Raw genomic sequence first — 23,038 nt, 5'->3', positions numbered from 1 at the left:
TCCTGTGGCAGTGAATTCCATGTGTTGATCACTCTTTGGGTGAAGAAGGACTTCCTTTTATCCGTTCTAACCCGACCGCTCAGCAATTTCATGGAGTGCCCACGAGTTCTTGTATTGTGAGAAAGGGAGAAAAGTACTTCTTTCTCTTTCTTTGTATAGTTTGTCCAGGTTAGAGAATCCACCACCTTTCTGGGCTGATTTTTTTTTTTTTTTTTTAAGATTGCACACAGCCTAAAACAATTTTGGGAAATCGGAGTGAAAGTTTTTTTAAAATTACAGTTAAGGACTAGGATATAGCAGGATAAATCGGATGGGAGAGAGAGACATTAAGAGTGTAAAGCAGGGGTCCCCAACACGACCACAAAAGGACCACCATTGGCGGTGGAGTCACATCCACACTAGGATTGCCAGGTCCCCTCTAGCCACCAGCAGGGGATTGGGGATGGGGTAGGGTGGCCAGATCAGTCCCCCTCATTTTCTCCAGGGGAACTGATCTCTGTAGTCTGGAGGTGACCTGTAATTCGAAGGGACCCCCAGGTCCCACCGGGAGGCTGGCATCCGAAATCACACGGAGGAAGTGCAGGGAACAAGACGAGTGGTTTATTTGGGAAAGGCGGAGGGGCAGACAGAACAGTACCCACCCTGTCCTAGCTACTGCCACCAAAACTACGTTCTTTGAATCTGCACACCCTATCCGATCTCCAGTGGCCAATCAGAAGCCTTGCTGGAAAGGAGCCCCACCCAGTTTCTAAAGACTTGCAGTGCCGGGAAAAGTGTCCACAGGCATCGTGTGGGTGGAGGACCCCTGCCTGACAGCTCCGGCTCCCTGGAATAATCCCTAAATTCGGCCCTAGATCACATAAAGAAGAGTTCCTTGTGTGAAAGGGTCTCTTTGCAACAGAACCTTTTCCCCAAAGAGAAGTGGCTTTGCAAAGCAACAGACTTGGTCTCGGGTCATGCTGGTTCCCCAATTTACCGTGGCTGATTTCAGGCGCCCTCCTCTCTTTCGGCTGTCTCACAAAATACTCAAATGTATATGGGTGGATATGTAGATAAATAGGTACCACTTCGGTGGGAAGGGAACAGCGTTCCGTGCGCCTTGGCGTTTAGTCATGCCGGCCACATGACCACGGAAATGTCTTCGGACAGCGCTGGCTCTTCGGCTTGGAAACGGAGATGAGCACCGCAACCCTAGAGTCGGACTCGACTGGCTTTCGAGCAAGGGAACCTTTACCTTTACTATATGGGTGGGGAGAGTGGAGGTCCAGCTCCTTTCCCTTCTCCCAGCGCCCCCCCCCCCCCGAAGTAACCGGACCCCCCGGAGAACAGTTCTGCCCGCACTCTGAGCTGTCGAATGTGAGCCGGAAGTGTCGACTGCCTCGGACCCGTGAGCGCAGCGCCCCGCTTTCCGGCAAAGTGCCCGGATGCCGCGTGCGCGGTGGCTCCCTTCGCGTCAACGTGACCCGCAGAGGCACCGCCCCTGGGCGGGACACGCGCGCGGGGAGAGCCGGAAGTGGCCGCGGCGGCGACGGCGACTTCCGGTGGGGGCGGGAGGCCGGGTCGGGAGCGACGGACGGGCTGGCTGAGTGACTGAGCAAGGGAGGCGATCGGGGGAGAGTCGCCGCCGCCGCGGCCGCGCAGGAACACCGGGAGCGGCCGAAGGAGGAAGGAAGGAGGACCCCCGACCGCCGCCATGAAGAAGCAGTTCAACCGCATGAGGCAGCTGGCCAACCAGACGGTGGGCAGGTGAGGCCGGGGTGTGTGTGTGTCACTGGTTGGGGTGGGGGAGAGGGAGGCCAGGCCCGTTGCCATGGAGACCCCGCTCTCCCCCCTCCCCCGCCGGCTCGGGGGTTGGCCGGGCCTGGGTCTATTTTAAAAGCCCTTCTTGGCGGGCCCATCCCTCCCTGGGATATTACATACTGCAAGCAAATAAGAAAGCATGGCCCTTCTAGGGGCAGGGGAATTAAATCAGTGCATTGCCTGGGGTCTAGGCAGCGCTTTCACTTTCCGAGAATAGTTCTGTGCGGGATCCGAGGCGGGAGGGAGAAACAATATGAAATATTGTCATGGGTTATAATAAACCTGAAAGCATACAGAGATCACTCAGCCTTGACCACAGTCGACGGTTAGAAACACATTTATTATTATTTTATTTTATTGATTTTTTTCTCCTGGCCTTCCGGCCTAGGCTGGCTCAGGGTGGTTTACAACAGAATGAAAATCTCATAATTCATAAAACACGATTCATTACACTAATACAGTTCTTTAATAAATAATAATACAGTAATATAAAAACTGTTAAAATCAAACATAGGGTTAAAATGCATGTGTAGGGTAATAGTAAAATAAAAATAGGTGAGGAAAATCTGAGTCCAGTTGGCACCTTTGAGACCAACAAAGTTTTAATTTGGGGATTAGCTATTGTATATAAATGCACTTCGAAGAAAGCTTGTATACCCAGACTAAAACTTCGTTGGTCTTCAAGGTGCCAACTGGACTCAAACTTTCTTCTTCTGCTTCAGACCAACATTGTAACCCACCTGAATCTAAAAATTGCTGAGAACAATTCTGAGAATGATGATTCCCCCTGCCTCAAACCTGCATTAGGTTGAGCTCTTTATTATATGGGTACTTTTGGTATTCAATATATTGTCAAAGGCTTTCACGGCTGGAGTTCATTAGTTGTAGATTTTCCGGGCTGTATGGCCGTGGTCTTGGCATTGTAGTCTTGGTGAAATGTCAGATACTACAATACCAAGACTACGGCCATACAGCCTGAAAAATCTACAATTAATTTTGGTATTCCATAACATTACAATCAGCCTTATTTTTAATAGCCTTTAAGTTATTCTGATCCATTGTTTCATTATAAATTTATCCAATTGCATTATGAGTTCTGTGCTCAGGTAGTTCATTTAGGTTTTATTTGTGTAAGCATGTAGTCAGCTTATTGTGTCAGCATTCAGTTATCTTAGTTTACGATTTTCCATTTATTTTATGTAATATAGCTAGTTCATTTATTTCATCTAATAATCCCTATTTATTAGTTATTAGAGATATTTAAATTCAATTCTTAGTTGTTTTACCTCTCTTAATTATTCTGGTGTTTGGAGGTAACATCCAGCCTACATCCAAATACAGACAAATTTTATTTTTGCTTTTAATTTGGTTTAACCACAACATTCATCCCTCATCCTTACACCCATCATACCTGCATACCAGACTTTTGTGGCCTGAGATCCCCATTTATTTGGTTTTAAGTAGAATGAAATCACAAGACTACGTCATATTTCCTTCATGGGGGGGGGATGTTAGCTGTCAGACCTCTCCTACAGAAGGGAATGGTGTCACCCAGAGAGGTAAAGATCATACACTCTTCATATTTAATATCACTCTAGATAGAAATTCACATAAAATCAATGGGGGTCCCAAGGGGGGGGGCAACACTGCTTGCCAGGAAACTAGCCTGGGAAACATATTTGGAAGTGATTGAAAAAGGCTGACCTGCAAAAGTCTCCCCCACTGAAAAAGGAATACCGATGGGTTCTCAGGGACACTTTGAAACTCTTGTATCATTCACTGGGAACACACCAAGTCACTTTGTTCTTAGGCATCCTTTTTTCCCTATAAATGCAAGCTCACATCTTTAATGGCTTGCTTTTTGCATGTGAGGGTGGCTTGCTTGCTTGCTCTTCCATCTATCTCTGCTATACTGAATAATCCTACTCACGTGTAGGCTCCTTGAAGCGCAGGTCGCTTCTCTCTCCACCACAGATCTGAATCTTCCAAGACAGATAAATATAGCTGTCAAGAATATCGGTTCATTCAAAATGGAGGTCTGTTTTAAAAAGTTTGGTTCAGCCTGGCTGAGGCCGTTCTTGCTGAAATTGTTTGTCTCTGTCTCCAGAGTTAAGCAAGTCCTGGTGTTTATGCAGGGCAACCAGGGAGGTGTCGAAAATTACATCCGTGCATTGCTCTGGAGTCCAGGCAGCGCTTTCGCTTATTGATATTTACTTACTTATTTATGGGTCTTGTGCCCCGCCCTCCCCGCAAGCAGGCTCGGGGCGGGTTCCAGCAGTCTCCATACACACAATATATAATGCAATTTGAAACAACAGTTTAAAGCGACGAAGCTCATAAAGCGCCGCGTATAATGTGGCCAGATGCAGTTAGAGGGTTTCCTATGTGGCTACTCAGATCCAGGCCCACCTTGTGTGTGGGTGTGTGGGGGAATAGTTATGTGCAGGACCCAAGGAGGAAGGGAGGGAGAAACAACGCGACATATTATCATGAGGTTACAATCAAAATGCTCCCTCTAAGCTGTGGAGTCTTGTGAGCTACTGGGATTAAAGTTGTGAGCACAAATTGCTTTGGAGCCATCCTTCCTGGGCTGAGATTAAAAAAAAAGTGTGAGCCGGAGGCTAAAAAATGGTGAGGTAGCTCACACCGACTCAGGTTAGAGGAAGCACTGGTCCTAACCAGTGCTCCCTGTAAGCTGTGGAGTCTGGTGAGCAGAAATTCTACTTTGTGAGCTGCTGGCATTAAAGTTGAGCATAAATTGCATTAGTTGGTTTGCTCTGGAGCCATTCTTCCTGAGCTAAGGCAAAAATGTGTGAGCCGGAGGCTGAAAACTTGTGAGCTAGCTCACACTAACTTAGCTTACAGGGGACACTGCTCCTAATCAGTGCTCCCTCTAAACTGTGGAGTCTTGTGAGCAGAAATTCTACTTTGTGAGCACCTGGTATCAAAGTTTTGAGCGTGCGATTTGGCTGCTGCAGAAATGAGTTTGCTCTGGAGCCATCCTTCCTGAGCTGGGACAGAAATGTGTGAGGGAATGCTGGTTACAATAGACGTGAAAAGCTGAGTTAGTGTGAGCTAGCTCACAGTTTTTTAGCCTCCAGCTCACACATTTCACACATTAATGCCAGCAGCTCACAAAGTAGTATTTTTGCTCACAAGACTCCACAGCTTAGAGGGAACATTGACAGAGATCACTCAGCCTTGACCACAATCAACAGTTAGCAACATATGTGTAGGATTATAATAAAATACATAAAATAGGTGGCCAAAGTTTGAGTCCCGTTGACACCTCTGAGACCAACAAAGTTTTATTCCGGGGATTAGCTGTTGTGTGCAGGTGCACTTTGAATAAAGCTTGTACCTTGAATAAAACTTCATCCGTCTAAAAGGCGCCACCGGACTCCACCTTTATTCTTCCGCTTCAGACCAACGTGGCGACCCCGCCTGAATCTAAAAATCATTGAGTGCAGCCCGACTTGAGACCTTAGTTCAAATGAATTGACCATTAAAAGAAAGTTAAAGTCCCAAAGTATATACATTCAAGTCCAGTAGTACCCCAGAGACCCACAAACAATGAGCTTTCAAGGGGCAAAGCTCCCTCCCTCGGGCATTAAAACTTGTTTTGTTGGCATTTAACAGGGCTCTTTTTGTAGCAGGAACTCCTTTGCATAGGAGGCGACACACCCCTAATGTAGCCAACTCTCCAAGAGTTTATAGTAGCCCCTGTAAGAAGAGCTCTGTAAACTCTTGGAGGATTGGCTACATTAGAGGTGTGTGGCCTAACATGGAAAGGAGTTCCTGCTACAAAAAGAGCCCTGAGAGTGATGGCGAACCTTTCAGAGACCGAGTGCCCAAACTGCGACCCAAAACCCACTTATTTATCGCAAAGTGCCAACGCGGCAATTTAACCTGAATACTGAGATTTTACTTTAGAAAAAACAACTCAAACATTAACTTAAGATGATCCAGACAAAGTAAGGAAAGCAGTCCCAAATGCTTTCATTTACTTAAAATTATTTGGCAGAGAACTCGACACTTTAATGATGGTCTGGGCCTGGCTGGGGCGATGGCACGCGTGCCCGCAGAGAAGGCTCTGAGTGCCACCTCTGGCACCCGTGCCATAGGTTTGCCACCACTGGCTTAGGACAATTCTGAGGATGAAGATTCTGCCCGCCGCCAAAAACACAATGCTTCAGACCTACGTTAGGTTGAGCTCTTTATTCTATGGGCAACTGGGCCTGTTTAATTTACGCTGTTCAGTCTCGAAATATATCATTAGTCGTTTCAGAGGGTGGCCATGCTGGTCTTCAGTAGGACAGCTAGATCTGGTTCTGTAGCACCTTTGTTACCAACAAGATTCGGGGAGTCTGAGCTGAGCGTCGAAACTCCCTTTGTCCGTCTCTCAAAAGTTCGTACCCTGGGAATCTTGTTCATTTGGATTTGAATGTAGTCAGTAGAGTTTATCAGTGTTCAGTGGCCATTCCTTCATCACTGTTGCCGATTGAAATGCTTATGCTGTTGTCTGTTATATTTGATCAACTGGTGTGAGTGTCTAGCAAAAAAAACAGGATACACGTTTTATTAGGTAAGTCATCCAGGACCTGAAATTAAAACAGGAGGGCTTCAGGCTTGTGTTTGTCCGGTTGACTTGGAAAGGTTTTCCTCTTACTGGAGGCAGGCAGGCGTGAGGGCTGCGCTCTGCGTTTGTTAGTCCCTGGAGCTGTGAAGAAATGAAGGGCAGCAGGAACAGAGCACATCCTTCTTCTCCTTCCTGGGATGGTGCTTTTCTCAGCAGTCAGTGGGAGTTCTCCTGAAGCGTTTAGGATTTCCGAGTCAACAGAGACTATCGTGCTTGGTTTCAGAAGCCCTGGGTTCAAGTCATACCTGATGGGCTGGTTTCAGGTTGCCATCGGTCCCGGGTTCTCATCTGTAAAATTGAGTTAATGAAGGCCTACTTATCCAGGATATTGCAAAAGCAGTTAGGCAATGTTGTGTCCCGCTCTGAGCTTCAAGAGCAGGATCGGAGTTCCCTCCCACCTCCTGGAAGCAGCGTTTACTGTTGCGGTGCCTAACTTTGGTTGGCACATTTGAGTCCAACCAGCTGTGGATCGAGGGTTTGTCCTCAATGCTCCCTCTAAGCTGTGGAGTCTTGTGAGCAAAAATTCTGCTTTGTGAGCTTCTGGCATCAAAGTTGTGAGCGAGCGATTTGGCTGCTCCATACATTAGTTTGCTCTGGAGCCATCCTTCCTGAGCTGAGACAGAAATGTGTGAGCTGGAGGCTAAAACCCTGTGAGCTAGCTCACACTAACTCAGAGGGAACACTGTTCGCCCCCCCCCCCAAAGAATTGGGGCTTGATATGGGTGTAGCCCTGGCTCTAAACCCTCTTTGATCTTCCAGACCCAAAGATGGGGTATACGTTTAGCGGGGAAATAAAACTGGTGTGTTAGGTTCCGTATATTGGAACAGCAGATTCCTGGGATTACCCTTAATTTAGTGACTAAACTCTTAGTGGAGTGACTACTCAGTTGTTTGGGAGCTTCCGAAAAGTCGCTCCAGACTGAAACGACCACTTGGATAGCAAAACCTAGAAATGTGAGGGCTCAGAAGCAGTGGGGTGTGGGATGACTCTTGAGTCTAGTGCACAGAAATTCAGGAATAGGAGAAATGTGCTGGCTTGAGGCAATGCTCCCTCTAAGCTGTGGAGTCCTGTGAGCAAAAATTCTCCTTTGTGAGCTGCCGGCATTAAAGTTGTGAGTGAGTGACTTGGCTGCTGCGTAAATTAGTTTGCTCTGGAGCCACCCTTCCTGAGCTAAGGCAAAAATGTGTGAGCCGGAGGCTAAAAAACAGTGAGCCAGCTCACACTAACTCAGCTTAGAGGGAACACTAGCTTGGGGCGCTTTCCTTGGTTCTCTCTTTGGAGTGCTGGTGAGGAAGAAGAGGATATGTATTGAACTGTCCTTGGAACGAATCTCCTCCGTGGCCACACACTCACTAATGGGTCACCGCCAATCTCCTCTGTAAGCCTCCACCCTAAAGTGATCTTGTGGGGAAAACCCAGGCTAACCTATTTTCACAGAGTGGTCATTAGGACTTGAAGGAGGAAATCTGGACTGGTTTCAGACCTCCAAGCACTGTAGATGTGTCAGTGACCATATGGCCAGTAAGAAAAACAAATGACCATTTCCAGCATGCTAGTAATGTTTACGAGCGTTCAGACCACTTTCGTGTGCATTATGTTGGTAGTCTTCAAAGGAGTCAGTGTTATTACTCCCACATTACAGATAAAGGGCTCAGTCTTCCTGTTAAAAAACAATGCTTGCGCTAGCTGTCAAAAGTTAGGCTGGCCATGCAGTGTTCCCTCTAAGCTGAGTTAGTGTGAGCTAGCTCACAGGTTTCTAGCCTCCAGCTCATAGATTTTTGTCTTAGCTCAGGAAGGGATGGCTCCAGAGCAAACTGATTTATGCAGTAGCCAAAGCGCTCACTCACAACTTTAATGCCAGTAGCTCACAAAGTAGAATTTTTGCTCACAAGTCTCCACAACTTAGAAGGGAGCATTGCTGACCAGTACTACTTTCTTCAGAACTGGAAAAAGACACAGCATGCTCTGTGCAAGAGGTTTCTGCAGGACTTCCTTGAAATGTCTTTAAACACCTGGGGCACTGCACGGGGGGGGGGCATGTACATGTTTGAAGGTGACTTTGACTGGGGCAGGAAGGGGAGACTTTGCTTCAGCTATCAGGATTTCCTTTATTGCGGGCTATCTCAGGTGTACTTAGCAATCCGTTAGTGTTTTTTACATCTAGATAGCATGATGTCCTCTCCCCAAAAGAATGGTGCTTACTTAAAAATGATTGTGACTTAGCAAGCAGTGGTGTTTCAAATCAAAGGAGAAGTGTTAATTCTTTTAACGGTTTAAATGGAAGCACTTCCTTATTTAACCGCTTAGACAGATTTAGTTTACAGTAGTTTGAAGTTTTCCAGAGCTGGCAAGAGTGTGCCAGCGTAGTTGAAGCTAAGCAGATGTCTGTACCTTAATGGGGGATCAGGTATGGAGCCTGAATTAGCCTCCTGTGAGAAGGTGGAGAGAAGAAATTGGATTGATACCCCGGCTTTCACTTGGAGTCTCAGAGTGGCTTACATTTTCCTTTCCCTTCCCCTCCCCACAACAGGCACCCTGTGAGGTAGGTGGGGCTGGGAGAGCTATTTTGACGACTGCCTCTGAGAGAACTTGGGACTGACCCAAGGTCACACCAGCAGCTGCATGTGGAGGCGTGGGGAATCAAACCTGGTTTTCCCAGATTAGAGTCCCCACTCTTAACTACTACACCAAACCGAGTCTTTAAAAACTGGGTCAAGATAAATATTGTTCCTGACTCTGTTTCATGTTTTGATTTTTGCGTTGCTGTCCTAAAACGTGAATTCAGAAACACTGTCCACAATTCTAGTAATCAAAAGCTGTCTCAGGTGTTTTTAGAATGCACCATGATGCCACTAAACAATTACACATGAATCTGCCTTATATTGAATCCAGACTGTTGGTCCATCAATGTAAGTACTGTCTGCTCAGTCTGGCAGTGGCTCTCCAGGGTCTCAGGTGGAGGTCTTTCCCATCACCTCCTGCCTGGTCTTTTTTACCTGGAGATGCTGCTGGGAATTGAACCGGGGACCTCCTGCATGCCAAGCAGAGGCTCTGCCACTGAGCTCCAGCCCCTCTTGACAGCTCTCCCGGGTCTCAGGCGGAGGTCTTTCCCATCACCTCCTGCCTGGTCCTTTTTAACTGGAGGTGCTGCTGGGGATTGAACCGGGGACCTTCTGCATGTCAAGCAGATGCTCTGTCACTGAGCCACAACCCCTCTTGACAGCTCTCCAGGGTCTCAGGCGGAGGTCTTTCCCATCACCCACTGCCTGGTCCTTTTTAACTGGAGATGCTGCAGGGGATTGAACCGGGGACCTCCTGCATGCCAAGTAGAGGCTCTGCCACTGAGCCACGGCCCCTCTTGACAGCTCTCCAGGGTCTCAGGCGGAGGTCTTTCCCATCATCTACAGCCTGGTCCTCTTTAACTGGAGACGGCAGGGATTGAACCTGGGACCTTCTGCTTGCAAAGCAGAGGCTTTTCCCCTGAGCCCCACGTCTTTATTGTGGGAAGAGAGATCTGCTTAGAGCAGCTGAGACAGTCTTTTTCTCTGCTACCGGGCTTGAGTTGAAAGGGCGTTCTGTGATACTTTGAGGTGTAAAGTGCACGTCATGCAATATGGAGGTGAGGATGCTGCGGCACTTGGATTTCAGGGGCGCGGGAAGGACGTGACGCACGCTCTGGGAAGAAAGATGGGAGCCGTTTCCAGAATTGCAGGTTGGTGGCCACTGCTGGTGTGACTCGCCGTGTGAACGGTGAGGCCAGAGGGTGTTGCCCCACATACTTCATAGCTGATGGCATCGCACTTGGGAGCTGTGACACTGTTCTGAGCGTGTAACTTTGCCCGTGAGCTTTTCGAGTCGGGCCCGGCGAGGGGTGGTGGTGTTTGCTTCTCTCAGTCGTGGGACGCCGCAAATACAGAGAGACTTCCCTTTCATGGGAGTCCCGGGCTCGTTCAATGGCCTGTTAGCGTGCCAAGTTTCCTTCATAATTTGCCTGTAATTACCGAGCCAATTTGCCGATGACTCACGTTTGTTTATACATGTTTAACCTGAGTTTAAAACAGGCACAAAATAACGAGGAAGAGAGAAGCGGGGTGATTTCTGGGGGATTTTGACCTTGGGATTTCCTATCTGTGGGCTCCCTGTAAGCAAATCTGTGGCGAGAGGCCTGAATCGGTGGCCAAATGACCCCCTCATTTAAATGGCGCATCGCTTTGAATAGTGAGCCCTGTGTGTGTATCTTTCTCTGTTGGTCTGCTTTCTGCTGGCTAAGCTGCCCAGTTTCCCAGTGAGTTTAGTTCTCAGCAGTGGAATCGGCTGCCTAGGGAGCTCCCCACCACCACTACCACTGGTGGTCTTCAAGCAGTGGCTGGACAGACACTTGTCAGGGATGCTTTAGGCTGTTCCTGCAGGGAGCAAGGGGGTTGGACTAGATGGTCTCTACGGACGCTTCCCAGTCCAGCTCTGTGATTTAGCCATGTTGGTCTGCATTAGAGTGCCTAGATTTGAGTCCAGTACCACCTTAGTGCTGCGGTGGCTCAAGTGGTTAAGACGCTGAACTGCAGGCTATGGAAGGTCGGTAGTTCAGCAGTTCAAGACCCGAGTGTGCCGCATGACGGAGTGAGCTCCCATCTCTAGCTCCAGCTCCTGCCAACCTAGCAGTTCGAAAGCAAGAAATTGCAAGTAGATAAATAGGGACCACTTCGGTGGGAAGGGAACAGCGTTCCGTGCGCCTTGGTGTTTAGTCACGCCGGCCACATGACCACGGAAACGTCTTCGGACAGCGCTGGCTCTTCTGCTTGGAAACTGAGATCGGCACCGCACCCTAGAGTCGGATTCGACTATATATTTAAGTAGTGGTACACTCTGCTGCTCTTCTGGAGATCTAGTTGGGTCTTTCAAGGCTTCCAGCTATTCTGGGCCTCCTGTGTCCTCTCTCAGCTTTGCCTCTGCACCAGAAACCTCTCAGTTTGGCCTGCGTACTTCACCACTACATCTGTATGGAAACCATTATACGCAGTGCTCTAAATATGTTTCGGATTTCAGGCTGCCGGGGCTAAAAGTTACGAGGCAGCATCGCATTTTTCTTTATCGGCCCAGTGCCGGGCTCTTAAGGTGACTGCATTAGAGACTTGCAGGCTCTTCAATTTTTCGGGCTTGCAGTCTGAGAAAATTGCTTAGGCTTTCTCTTTGTTGTCGAACAGAACGGAGCTAACATTTGGCTTGGTGTGTCCGGCATTGTTTGGATTTTTTTTTCTCTCTCCCCCACCGCCCCAAGCTTTGCATCTGCCATTCTTGGTGGCAGCTTTTGTTTTTGCTGCTTTTCTTGTGTGCGCTTTCGTTCCCCTACCAACTGGATTAAAGGATCTCTAGAGGAAAGGGGCTCAGGGCTCCTCCGACCCGATTGATCATTTCATTGCCTCCGTTTCCAGGCCTGCATTGTGTGATCTTTCCCCTCCGTTCAACAAGAGCTGCCATTGTGCAAACTCTAAATTAATGACTGCAACTTGTTAAAAAAATCTTTTGTAAGGCAGGAGGAAGCTGAAGTTAATAGGCTCATTAATCTTCCCCAGGCTCAGGCTCAGCTTGAAGAATGTTTGTTTGAATCTGCTTCCAATAGAAACTCTGCTGAGGTCGTGTGGTTTGGCTGTGGGACAGTCTGGAACTGGATCCCCGCTTGTCTTTCCCCTTCCCCTTGAATTTCGTTTGTGGTGTATTTCCCCCCCTGACATGGTCATGGCATTCTGGATTTCACGATGTAGAAAGAATCGTGGAACCATCGTAGGCTGATGTGTTCGTGATTGCTTGCACTGTCAGTTCCTTAGGGTAAAGGACAGAGGCGTAAGAACCTCAGAAGAGCCCTGCTGGGTCAGACCACTGAGGGTCCATCTAGTCCAGCCTCCCGTCTCAACCAATGGCCAGCCAGTTCCTCTGGAGGGCCAACAACAGGGCATAGAGGCCCAGGCCTTCCTCTGATCTTAAGAACCTCAGAAGAGCCCTGCTGGATCAGACCAGTAGTCCATCTAGTCCGGCACCCTATCTCACACGGTGGCCAACCAGTTCTCCAGGAGGGCCAACAACAGGGCACAGAGGCCAAGGCCTTCCCCTGAGAAGAACATCCAAAGAGCCCTGCTGGATCAGACCAATGGTCCATCCAGTCCAGCATCCTGTCTCACACAGGGGCCAACCAGTTCCTCTGGAGGGCCCAACAACAGGACAGAGAGGCTGAGGCCTTCCCCTGATGAGAACCTCAAAAGAGCCCTGCTGGATCAGACCAGTGAGGGTCCATCTAGTCCAGCCTCCCGTCTCAACCAATGGCCAACCAGTTCCTCTGGAGAGCCAACAACAGGGCATAGAGGCCCAGGCCTTCCTCTGATCTTAAGAACCTCAGAAGAGCCCTGCTGGATCAGACCAGTAGTCCATCTAGTCCGGCACCCTATCTCACACGGTGGCCAACCAGTTCTCCAGGAGGGCCAACAACAGGGCACAGAGGCCGAGGCCTTCCCTGATGTTGCCTCTTCGCACTAGGCTTCAGAGGTTTAGTGGCTCTGAATGTGGAGGTTCCCCTCGGTCACCATGGCTAGTAGCCACTAATATCTGCCATGAATCTGTCCAGTTTCCTTTTAAAGCTGTCTATGCCTGTGGCCCTCACTATATCAACTGGCAGCGAATTCCACATTTCAATCACTCTCTGTGTAAAGAAGTATTCCCTTTTGTCCATCCTGAACCTACTGTCCCATCAGCTTCATGGGGCGCCCTTGAGTTCTAGTATTTTGGGAGAGGGGAAAAATACCTCTATGTCAACCCTCTCCACCCCATGCATCATTATATAAACCTAATTTTATAAAGAGCCAGTTTGGTGTAGTGGTTAAGAGCGCAGACTGTAATCTGGGAGAACTGGTTTTGATTCCCCACTCCTCCACTTGCAGCTGCTGGATGACCTTGGGCAAGCCATAGTTCTGTCAGCGCTGTTCTCTCAAGGACAGTTCTGGAAAGCGCGCTCTCAGCCCCACCTACCTCCCAGGGTGTCTGTTGTGGGGAGGGGAAGGGGAAGGAGTTTTTAAGCCGCTCTGAGACTCCAAGTGAAGAGCGGGGTATAAATCCAATCTCCTCCTTCCTCTTCCTCCTCCTCTTCTTCCTCTTCCTCTACCACTTCTTCTTCCTCTTCCTGTTCTTCCTCCTCCTCCTTATTTGCCAAACTCTGCCATCCCTGCTTCTCCAATAAAGCTGTTTTTCTTCTTTTCCTACATGCGTGTTATCCTTGCTTTAATTTGGGAACAGGGCTTTACTGGGTGCCTGCAAGAAGGAACGCTCAGGTTATCAAAGGGGACTATGCCAGTTTGGAGAAAGTGGGTGAAATATAGTTTGGGGCTGCAGCTCCTGCCTGGTTTTCCTCCCTCCACCGGTCAAGAGAGAACGCCTTGTGTTCGCCAGAGAGTCCATCCTGTTCAGCTGGTCTGCCGAACATGTTATCGGCACTGAACATTTTTGTTTTCTGAGATGGCATTCCTAATCCTCTCTTTTTTTCTGTCTAGCGGCGGAGAATTAGGTGTCTGGATCAGCAAGTTTTTCTCCCTCACAAAGGCTTGCCGTAGACGGTGCTTGCGTTTAACAAAGAAGGACAGTGCGACTGGTTTTTCTGGCGGCTGGAGAATGCCGGCCTTGAACGGAAGCGTTCTGTACAGCTTGGTGGTTCCGGAGGACAGCCTCGTTCTGTAGTAGGATACTAGAAAAGAGCAGGCGTCCCAGTGGCACCGTAGCAGGAACTCCTTTGCATATTAGGCCACACACCCCTAATGCAGCCAATCCTCCAAGAGCTTACAGAGCTCTTCTTACAGGAGCTACTGTAAACTCTTGGAGGATTGGCTACATTAGGGGCGTGTCGCTTAATATGCAAATGAGTTCCTGCTACAAAAAGAGCCCTGCAAAGACTAATAACATTTGTGGCAGGGTGTGAGCTTTCGTGAGTCTCTGCTCACTTCTTCGGATACAACCAGAAGTGCCGAGTGTCTGAAGAAGCGAGCGGTGACTCGTGAAAGCTAGTCACGGGTTGTGTTCGTCCTTAAGGTGCTCCTGGACTCCTGCTCTTTCCTACTGCTGCAGACTGACATGGCTATTCATCTTGTAATAGAACAGTTAGGTTCATTTCCGGTCGTGCCTAAGAGACCAGCGGGAGTGTCAGGGTTAAGCTTTTGAGAGTTAGGGCCACAGTGGCTCTAGTGGTTAAGACGCTGACCTGCAGGCTGGAAGGTCCATAGTTCGGCAGTTCGAGATCTGGGTGCCGCGTGACGGAGTGAGCTCCCGTCTCTGGCCCCAGCTCCTGCCAGCCTAGCCGTTTGAAAGCAAGAAATTGCAAGTAGATAAATAGGTACCACTTTGGTGGGAGGGTAACAGCGTTCCGTGCACCTCGGCGTCTAGTCATGCCTGCCACATGACCGCGGAGACATCTTTGGTCAGCGCTGGCTCTTTGGCTTGGAAGCAGAGATGAGCGCCGCCCCCTAGAGTCGGATTCGACTGGCTTTCGAGCAAGGGAAACCTTTACCTTTTACCTTTTGTGAGTTAGCATGGTGTAGTGGTTCAGGTGTTGGACGAGGATCTGGGATATCCGGGGTCAAATCCCCACTCTGACCTGGGTGACCTTGGACTAGTCACACATTCTCAGCCTGGACTACTTCACAGGGCTGTTGTAGGGAGAAAATGGAGGAGAGGAGATTGACGTAAGCAGCTTTGGCTCCTCACTGGGGTGAAAGTTGGGCTATAAATAAACACAAATAAAAGGAGGTAAAGTTCCCTTTGTCAGAAGAGAGGATGAATGGAGATCTTTGAACAAAGTTAGAGTCCAGTGGCACCTTTAAGACTAACAGGTTTAAGCTTCCGTGTGTAAGCATGCTTCGTCAGATCTATGAGTCCTTGGTCTTTTGGCTAAAATCAACTGTAGTGTCTGTTCTTATGAGGTTGAGAGCCGGTTTGGTGGTTAAGTGCGCGGACTCTAATCTGAGAGAACCGGGTTTGATTCCCCACTCCTCCACTTGCAGCTGCTGGATGACCTTGGCCAAGCCATCGTTCTGTCAGAGCTGTCCTTGAAAGGGCAGTTTCTGTCAAGAGCTCTCTCAGCCCCACCTACTTCACAGGGTGCTTGTTGTGGGGAGGGGAAGGGAAAGGAGTTTGTAAGCCGCTCTGAGACTCCGAGTGAAGGGCGGGGTATAAATCCAATCTCCTCTTCTTCTTCTGTTCAGATCAGAAGGTGGGGAGGGGCATTGTAAAGCATTCTTGCCAAGGATGCAAAAGGACCGTGCATCTTGTTATCAGCTTGATTCCAGCAGAGGGGAGATGTTTGGGGGCACAGAATTAGCATCCGTGGTGAGATAAGAATCCCGTCACCCTATTGGGGGGAGGGTTCCATTGTCTTGGATTTGTGAATGAGCTCCCCGTTTAACCACTTGAAAGCTGACTTGTATCTGCACCGTGCGAGAAAGTTGGGTCAGCTATGATATTGCCTCTCTTTGTATTCCTCCGTCTAACTCGCCTGTCGACCTGGCTAGTGGGTTTAAGGCCAGCCTGCCGCCTCTTAGCCCTGATCCTTGCCCCGCTCTCCACAATCTCTGAATCATGGTAGCCCACCCCAGGCGTAAGGCATGCAAAGAATTCCAAACACTCAGGGTTGGTGCAGCACGTGCCAGGCGGTGTTGTGTTCCTGGGCCACGTGACAGCCGCCTAGGCTGGGCTCAGCGATTTTTTCGCTAAGTCTCCGGGAGTGACGTCAGTTGGGCTGTTGGAGGCCAATTCAACCACAGTGCTGTGGATGATGAAGCAGCCCGTCGTGGGTGGGTGGGTGGGTAGACAGGTGCGTTCATCGCCGTGCCGATGACCACAACAGGTTTCCAGACAATAAGGCGGGGTCGGTCTTCTGTGTGTGTCATGAGGAAGGCACCTTGCGGGCTTCTTCCCTGATACCAGGGGCTTGTCTTCTCTTCCTTGTTAATGCTCATTCTGAGCATTCTTTTTTGCGCAGGGGGGGGGAGGGGAGGGTTTTCCAGCTTGAAGACTTGAGCCTCCTGGGGCTGTAATGAAAGCCCAGAGCCCGGTGTGTGCCCCTCTGTTAGTAAGGGATAACCATCTCACAGGATAGATTCAGGTGGGGTCGCCATGCTGGTCTGAAGCAATAAACAAAAGCTCATGTCTAGTGACACCTTTAAGACCAACATAGCTAAGATGGTTGGTTCTTTTTTTCATATGTGGTGGACTTGTGTTAGAGTTAAAAAGTACTGGGCTTCAATTCACGAAATGTTACAAAAATGCTAGAATGTACCATTCCCGTGGTTGAGACGCTGAACTGCAGGCTGTGGAGGGTCAGTAGTTCAGCAGTTTGAGACCCGAGTGTGCCGCATGACGGAGCGAGCTCCCGTCTCTAGTTCCAGCTCCTGCCAACCTAGCAGTTCGAAAGCAAGAAATTGCAAGTAGATAAATACGGACCACTTTGGTGGGAAGGTAACAGCGTTCCGTGCGCCTTGGTGTTTACATGACCTCGGAAACGTCTTCGGATAGCGCTGGCTCTTCGGCTTTGAAACGGAGATGAGCACCGCAACCCTAGAGTCGGACTCGACTGGCTTTCGAGCAAGGGAACCTTTACCTTTTTACCATTCCCTTTACCCCTGAATTGTTTTTATTGAATACAAGACCAGAGCATTATAAAAAACCAGGTTTTTTATCTTATTATTCTCATACTGAGAATAACCACTTTGTTTGTCTTCGTTTGTTGTTTAAAAATAAAAAAATGAGTATATAAAAAAGAATATTGTATACGCTAAATGCTGGAGAAAAGATGAAACACCATCAAAAGAAGGAACGAGTGCTAAGGTTCTAGAAACAGCAGAGATGGATAAACTGACTTTATTTTTGAGAGGACAGCAAGAAGAAAGATTTCAACCCACATGGTCAAGAGTCTACAAATGGCTTGAGGTTTATATAAAAAGAAAGTAGTCAGACCCAAGCATATGGAGATAAGACGGGCTTTATTTAAAAGTATTTGCGGAACAGTCAGGAAAAATAAGTGATATTTGGTGTCGTGGTTAAGTGTGCTGACTCTAATCTGGGAGAACCAGGTTTGATTCCTCACTCCTCCACTTGCACCTGCTGATGTGACCTTGGGTCAGTCACAAGCTCTGGCACAGCTGTCCTTGAAAAAGAGCAGTTTGTGTCAGAGCTCTCTCAGCCCCACCCACCTCACAGGGTGTCTGTTGTGGGGAGGGGAAGGGAAAGGAGTTTGTAAGCCGCTCTGAGACTCCAAGTGAAGGGCGGGGTATAAATCCAATCTCTTCTTCTTCCTCTTCCTAAAAATAATCAAAATTCAGATGGATAGTGAGAGGTAACATAATAGTTCACAGCTAAAAGGTAATGGATTTCCCCAGTTTCTATGTTTTTGTTTGTTTGTCTTCGTTTGTTGTTTAAAAATAAATAAATGAGTATATAAAAAAAAGACCAACAAAGCTTAATTCTGGGTTTAAGCATTATCTTCTAACCAGACGAGAGGCGTAAGAGGGAGTGGGAGAGTAGCACCGTGGCTTGGGTCAAGCCAGTTCTTAGAACGCCGAAACCATGCTTTCAGATCATGCTTGCTTTGCCCCCCAGAGAAAGACGCTCAACGCAAGTGGAGAAAACTGTTTTGAAAGGGGGAGGGGGATTCTGGGGGATGGGGCTCCTTGTCTCTCCCTTGGATCTGGTGCCTTTGGGGAGGAAGGAGCAGGAAGCTGGAACCGGGCTCTCAATTAAATTGCCAGCATTTTGGGTTTGCTCAGCGGATTCGGGTTAGACAAAACAATGAAAACGCAGCTGGGAGATGTAGGCCAGAATCCAAAGTGCTGCTTTCGGGACCACCAAGAACTTTGCCGGGCAGGCCGAGCTGCATCAAAGTGACCCCCCCCCCCCAAGCTTTTAAAATGTTTGACATTCTCTGGAAGGCTGTTACCAGAATACCTTTTGCAGCTGTGTTTGTACGTGTGCGTGAGTTAACGGGGGGATTTTTAAAATACCGCCGAGTGTTAAAATGCCGACATTGTCAGTTTCATTGTAGACCTGTTCAAAAATCGTATCTTCTTAAATCTGTCAGAGAATGCATGCCCTTAATTTTTGGGAAGTCCAGAAATTCTCTGCGGGAACGCATTAGCTGTAGTTGAAAACCTCCCACTGTGAAATTTGCTGAAAGCACATTTCAGCCCTCTGTCTTTCAAATTGTCAGGTTTTGCTCCCCCCCCCCATATAAATCCTCTGGTCTTAACTATGCGTGGATAACAGGCTTCACCTTCCCGCTTGCAAGACAGATCAGAAAGCGCCTGTGATGTGTGACTTAAAAATGCTGCTCTGGTTGTTGAGTAAATTATTGATTTTTTTTTAGGATTCCCCAAATAGATGTCTGAGAGGAAGTGAAACAGCAAATTCCGCTCACTGCCTTTGACAGAGTGAGCTTAAATTTGGGGAGGAGGGAAGGATTTTGCTACTTACTACTTGAGTAATTGGGTTTCACAGATTTGTTGTGTCAACAAAAACTCCTCCCGTGCTCTTTTGAGACCTAAGGGTTCAAGCGTGAGGTCCAGGATGTTGAAATAGTCTCTGCCCTTCTCCCAACTGATGTTTGACTCGATTTAAAAAGTCAATTACTCCTTACTGGATTGAGTCTGACTTTCCGGCTGGAAACGTTTCCAACCCGTATGCGGTCAGGTCAGATTTTTACAAGTGGGCATCAATATTTCATGTGCCTGCCTTGTGCAGGGATGCAGAAATGGCAGGTTTATTCCTTCTGCGGTGCACAGATGCAGAGGTATTTTTTCTGCCACTTCGTCCTGTCCAGAAAAGGACACCGTCAGTAGGCATCTGTGGTTGTTGTAATCCCCAAAGATCACATGAGAAATTTCACCTGCCCATGGGGACTTCCCCCTTCAGTTTCTTGTGGGGACTTCCATAAAGCAGATTGTGAAATGGTGTTGGGGGTCTCTTCTGAGAGTGTGCATCTTTACAACACCGGCTGTTTGTGAGCCACTGGAGATATCCTTTGCCTCCTAGCTGATACAGCTGTGTGGCTTGCCTGCGTTAAATATTCCTCATTCCAGGCAGCGTACCCTAGAAATCAGTAAACCCATAAAGGCAAAATGCAGTACAAAGTTGAACACTGAATCTGGCTCAGAGGAAAACGAAACAGGAGCAATACTTAATCTGGTCTTAGTCTACTCCTTTAGAATAAAATGCATAATTGATAACTTTGCATGTAAAAGGATACTGTTTGGCATGATTTATGGGATTTAGAAGTGTGAATGCCGCTTTTTCTACAAGCAACATTGTGAATATGTCCACTCTTGGGGGGTGAGCTGCAAACTGGCTCCCCCTCTGCTATCTTAGCACCTGAGGCGTAGGAAGAAGTAAAAACAAGACACCAGTTGTATAGAAAAGAGAAGACAGTATATTACTTGGACAGAAGCACTCTCATATAGTTGTCATAGGGCTAGGTGTGTACTTGGATATCAAGTTAAGCTTTATGATATACTGATCTCTTTAATAGCGTATTGCAGACTCTATAGTAGCTTATTTTCGGATGCAATCCCCTTTAAGCAGATACAAATGTGGAAATGCATTGCGTGTATCTGCAGTACCCACAGAAATCGTCTAACGCTGTAGATTCTCACATAAAAATCTTCACGTTAAGGGCATTGTCTTAAAGGGCATTGTACTTATTCCAAAAGAGAAAATGTTTCTTAGGAGGTGTTTTCAGTAGTCCTCAAAGCATCCAGTTCTTCTATCAGGAAAATTGGGGAAGGGGGAGCCTCCTTAGGAGGGGCTTTTCCATGGTTTTTTCACGGTCTTTACATCTTTTCTGAGTGCTGTGTAGTCCCTTCAGAGGGTCTATTCAGTTACAGCATGGCTTGTTCGAGGATCGGGCCCAGGAGAAGGGAGCCTCCCCCTTTGTCTCTTCATAGTTTTTGTCTGTCATGATGACCTGCTGGGCCAGTTTGGTGTAGTGGTTAAGTGCGCAGACTCTAATCTGGGAGAATCGGGTTTGGTTCCCCACTCCTCCACTTGCACCTGCTGGATGACCTTGGGCAAGCCATAGTTCTGTCAGAGCTGTCCTTGAAAAGAGCAGTTTCTGTCAGAGCTCTCTCAGCCCCGCCTCCCTCCCAGGGTGTCTGTTGTGGGGAGGAGAAGGGAAAGGAGATTGTAAGCCGCTCTGATACTCCTTTGGGTAGTGAAGGGCGGGGTATAAATCCAATATCTTCCTCTCCATCAGTTCATTCCATTTGCAGGTTGCTTGGAATAAATTTGGCTGGGTAGGCCGCGTGTCATCCGCCGTGGTTCTCTGAGATGAGAGTCGGCTCCTTAATTCTAGGTTTATCCACCCACAGCTCAACAACCTACACAATCCAGGCCATAGTTCATCTGCTGTATCGCTTAGAAATTATCTACAGTTGCCTTAATTGTATGTGGCAAGTGTGGAATCAACAAAAGGTTTTGCGAGATCTTGGCTTGGTTACACAGGCACAGTAAATTACTCTTGAATTTGGGGGAAGTGCTGATGCTGTGTAAATCCAGGCTTAGTGTCGAGTCGGTAATCCCCCCCCCCCTTCATCAAATGTTCATTTTTGGGATGATCTTAAAGCTGTACAGGAAGAGATGGTATGGCGAGACACAAGAGCTTGTGTGGTAAAGCAGGCTGCTTCCCATTCCAATCAAACTATCCTTGTGTGAAACTGGCTCTTCCAGAAAAGGCTACCCATCTTTAATGACCTTTTAAAGCACACTCCGTCCCGTGTGGTATAGAACGGTTGCAGATCTCGAATCCGCAGTATGCCTGTGGTTGACCTGATCTGGGTGTGTTTTTCGGAGCTGGGTCCGTCCACACCAGCTCAGGGTCACGTCTGGAATTTTTAAAACGGGGATGACTTCATCTGTCAAAACAACCCCTCAGCAATCCTGCAGGAAGGAATACTCGCACGATCCTGAAATGCATAGTCGAGCTCCATCATCTCCGGGAAAGCCTGCCCTTCGTAGCTGTTGCCACGAAATCTTTCCAAAGCCCATGAGAGCCAGTTTGGTGTGGTGGTTGGAAGCGGTGGACTCTAATCTGGGAGAACCGGGTTTGATTCCCCACTCCTCCTCCACATGCAGCCAGCTGGTGTGACCTTGGGTCAGTCACAAGTTCCCTCGGAGCTGTTCTCTCAAGAGCAGTCCTCGAGAGAGCTCTCTCAGCCCCACCGACCTCACAGGGTGTCTGTGGTGGGGAGGGGAAGGGAAAGGAGTTTGTAAGCCGCTCTGAGACTCCTTCAGGTAGTGACGGGCAGGGTATATAATCCAATCTCTTCCTTTTCTCTTCTGTTCACGTACTGGGTTTGCAGCTTATCTACAGGGTGTTTTATTTCAGCACTTTTCTGCTAAAAAGGATCCCAGGGATCGGCAGCAAGTGGACCGGATGTCTCCATCGTGCCCTGCTTCTGTGCTCCTGGCTTGCCTGTTTTGGACTCAGCGAGGCGGTTCTTGTTGTTCTGTGACTGTGAGCAAACGGGGAGGGCGACAGACCAGGACCGTGGGCCAGGCCCGGAGGCAGTGAGGGTGGCCCTTCGACTGCCAAGGTCTTGTATTTACCGCAGCCACAAATAAATGAGTCAGGCTGTCAAATGTTAATGTTTTCTCGTTAGCCAGCGCTGATAGCTTTTATTTCCCTTGGGACTGTCGAAATCGCCCTCCTTAAAGTGCGTTGGATGATGAGGAAACCCAAGACGGTGGTGGGGCGTCAAAGTGTGACAAGGCTTTGGTCCATCATTCCCTCCGAGCAGCGACCCAGATTTGGTGAGATAATAGGCCTTTGAGCAAGGAAGGGTTTCCTGTGTCTGAGATGTCGGCAGAGAAGAAAAAAGAACTGGGGCTAGAATGGATTTGGGAAGAAAGCTTCTCCTGGGAGCCAGTTTGGTGTCGTGGTTAAGTGGGCGGACTCGGAAATGGGAGAACCGGGTTTGATTCCCCACTCCTCCTCTTGCAGCTGCTGGGTGACCTTGGGCAAGCCGTAGTTCTTTCAGAGCTGTCCTTGAAAAAGAGCCGTTTCTGTCAAGAGTTCTCTCAGCCCCACCCACCTCACAGGATGCTTGTTGTGGGGAGGGGAAGGGAAAGGAGTTTGTAAGCCGCTCTGAGACTCCGAGTGAAGGGCGGGGTATAAATCCAATCCTCATCATCTTCTCAGAGCTGGGGCTGCGTCGGGGTGATTTACGGGAGGAAGGAGATGGACTTCTCAGAGCATCGGTGTGAGTTGCTTCTCAAATTAAAAAACATGAGTCCAGGAGTTTGGATCCCGGTCTCAAACGCCCGGCACGTCCTGAGTACTTTGGGCAGCCATATCCCCAGCCTTCTCCTGGGAATACACCGCCTGGAAAGAAAAAACAGATATTTCTGTTGGCCATGTGAAAGTCCCGTTGTCATGTCTGATTAAGTGCAGCCGAATTAAAGCCATCTACCTCCTCCGTAGTAGTAGTAGTAGCACCCGAATATTCTTAAAACATCATACCGTTATGTGGACCTACTCTTATCGAAGAATGCCTTTGGAAGGAGGTCTGGGTTCAAACCCTAGG

The 23,038-nt window shown here is 48.4% G+C and overlaps 1 protein-coding gene across 1 annotated transcript in view; it reads left to right on the top strand.

Moving 5' to 3' along the window:
* Positions 1–1,554: 1,554 nt before the first annotated feature.
* ARHGAP17 (Rho GTPase activating protein 17) overlaps positions 1,555–23,038 on the top strand; it is a gene marked incomplete at its 3' end in the record, with an annotated part of 79,092 nt that continues 57,608 nt past the window's right edge. Inside the window, exon 1 of the mRNA XM_015411378.1 lies at positions 1,555–1,746. Within this exon, the coding sequence (XP_015266864.1) occupies positions 1,694–1,746 (53 nt within the window). The remainder of the gene's footprint in view (positions 1,747–23,038) is intronic.

The sequence above is a fragment of the Gekko japonicus genome, unplaced genomic scaffold, assembly GCF_001447785.1.
Source record: "Gekko japonicus isolate JY-2015 unplaced genomic scaffold, Gekko_japonicus_V1.1 scaffold2717, whole genome shotgun sequence".
Classification (NCBI taxonomy): Eukaryota; Metazoa; Chordata; class Lepidosauria; order Squamata; family Gekkonidae; genus Gekko; species Gekko japonicus.
Note: the sequence above shows the minus strand (reverse complement) of the source record. Positions and strands in the feature narration are given on the sequence as shown.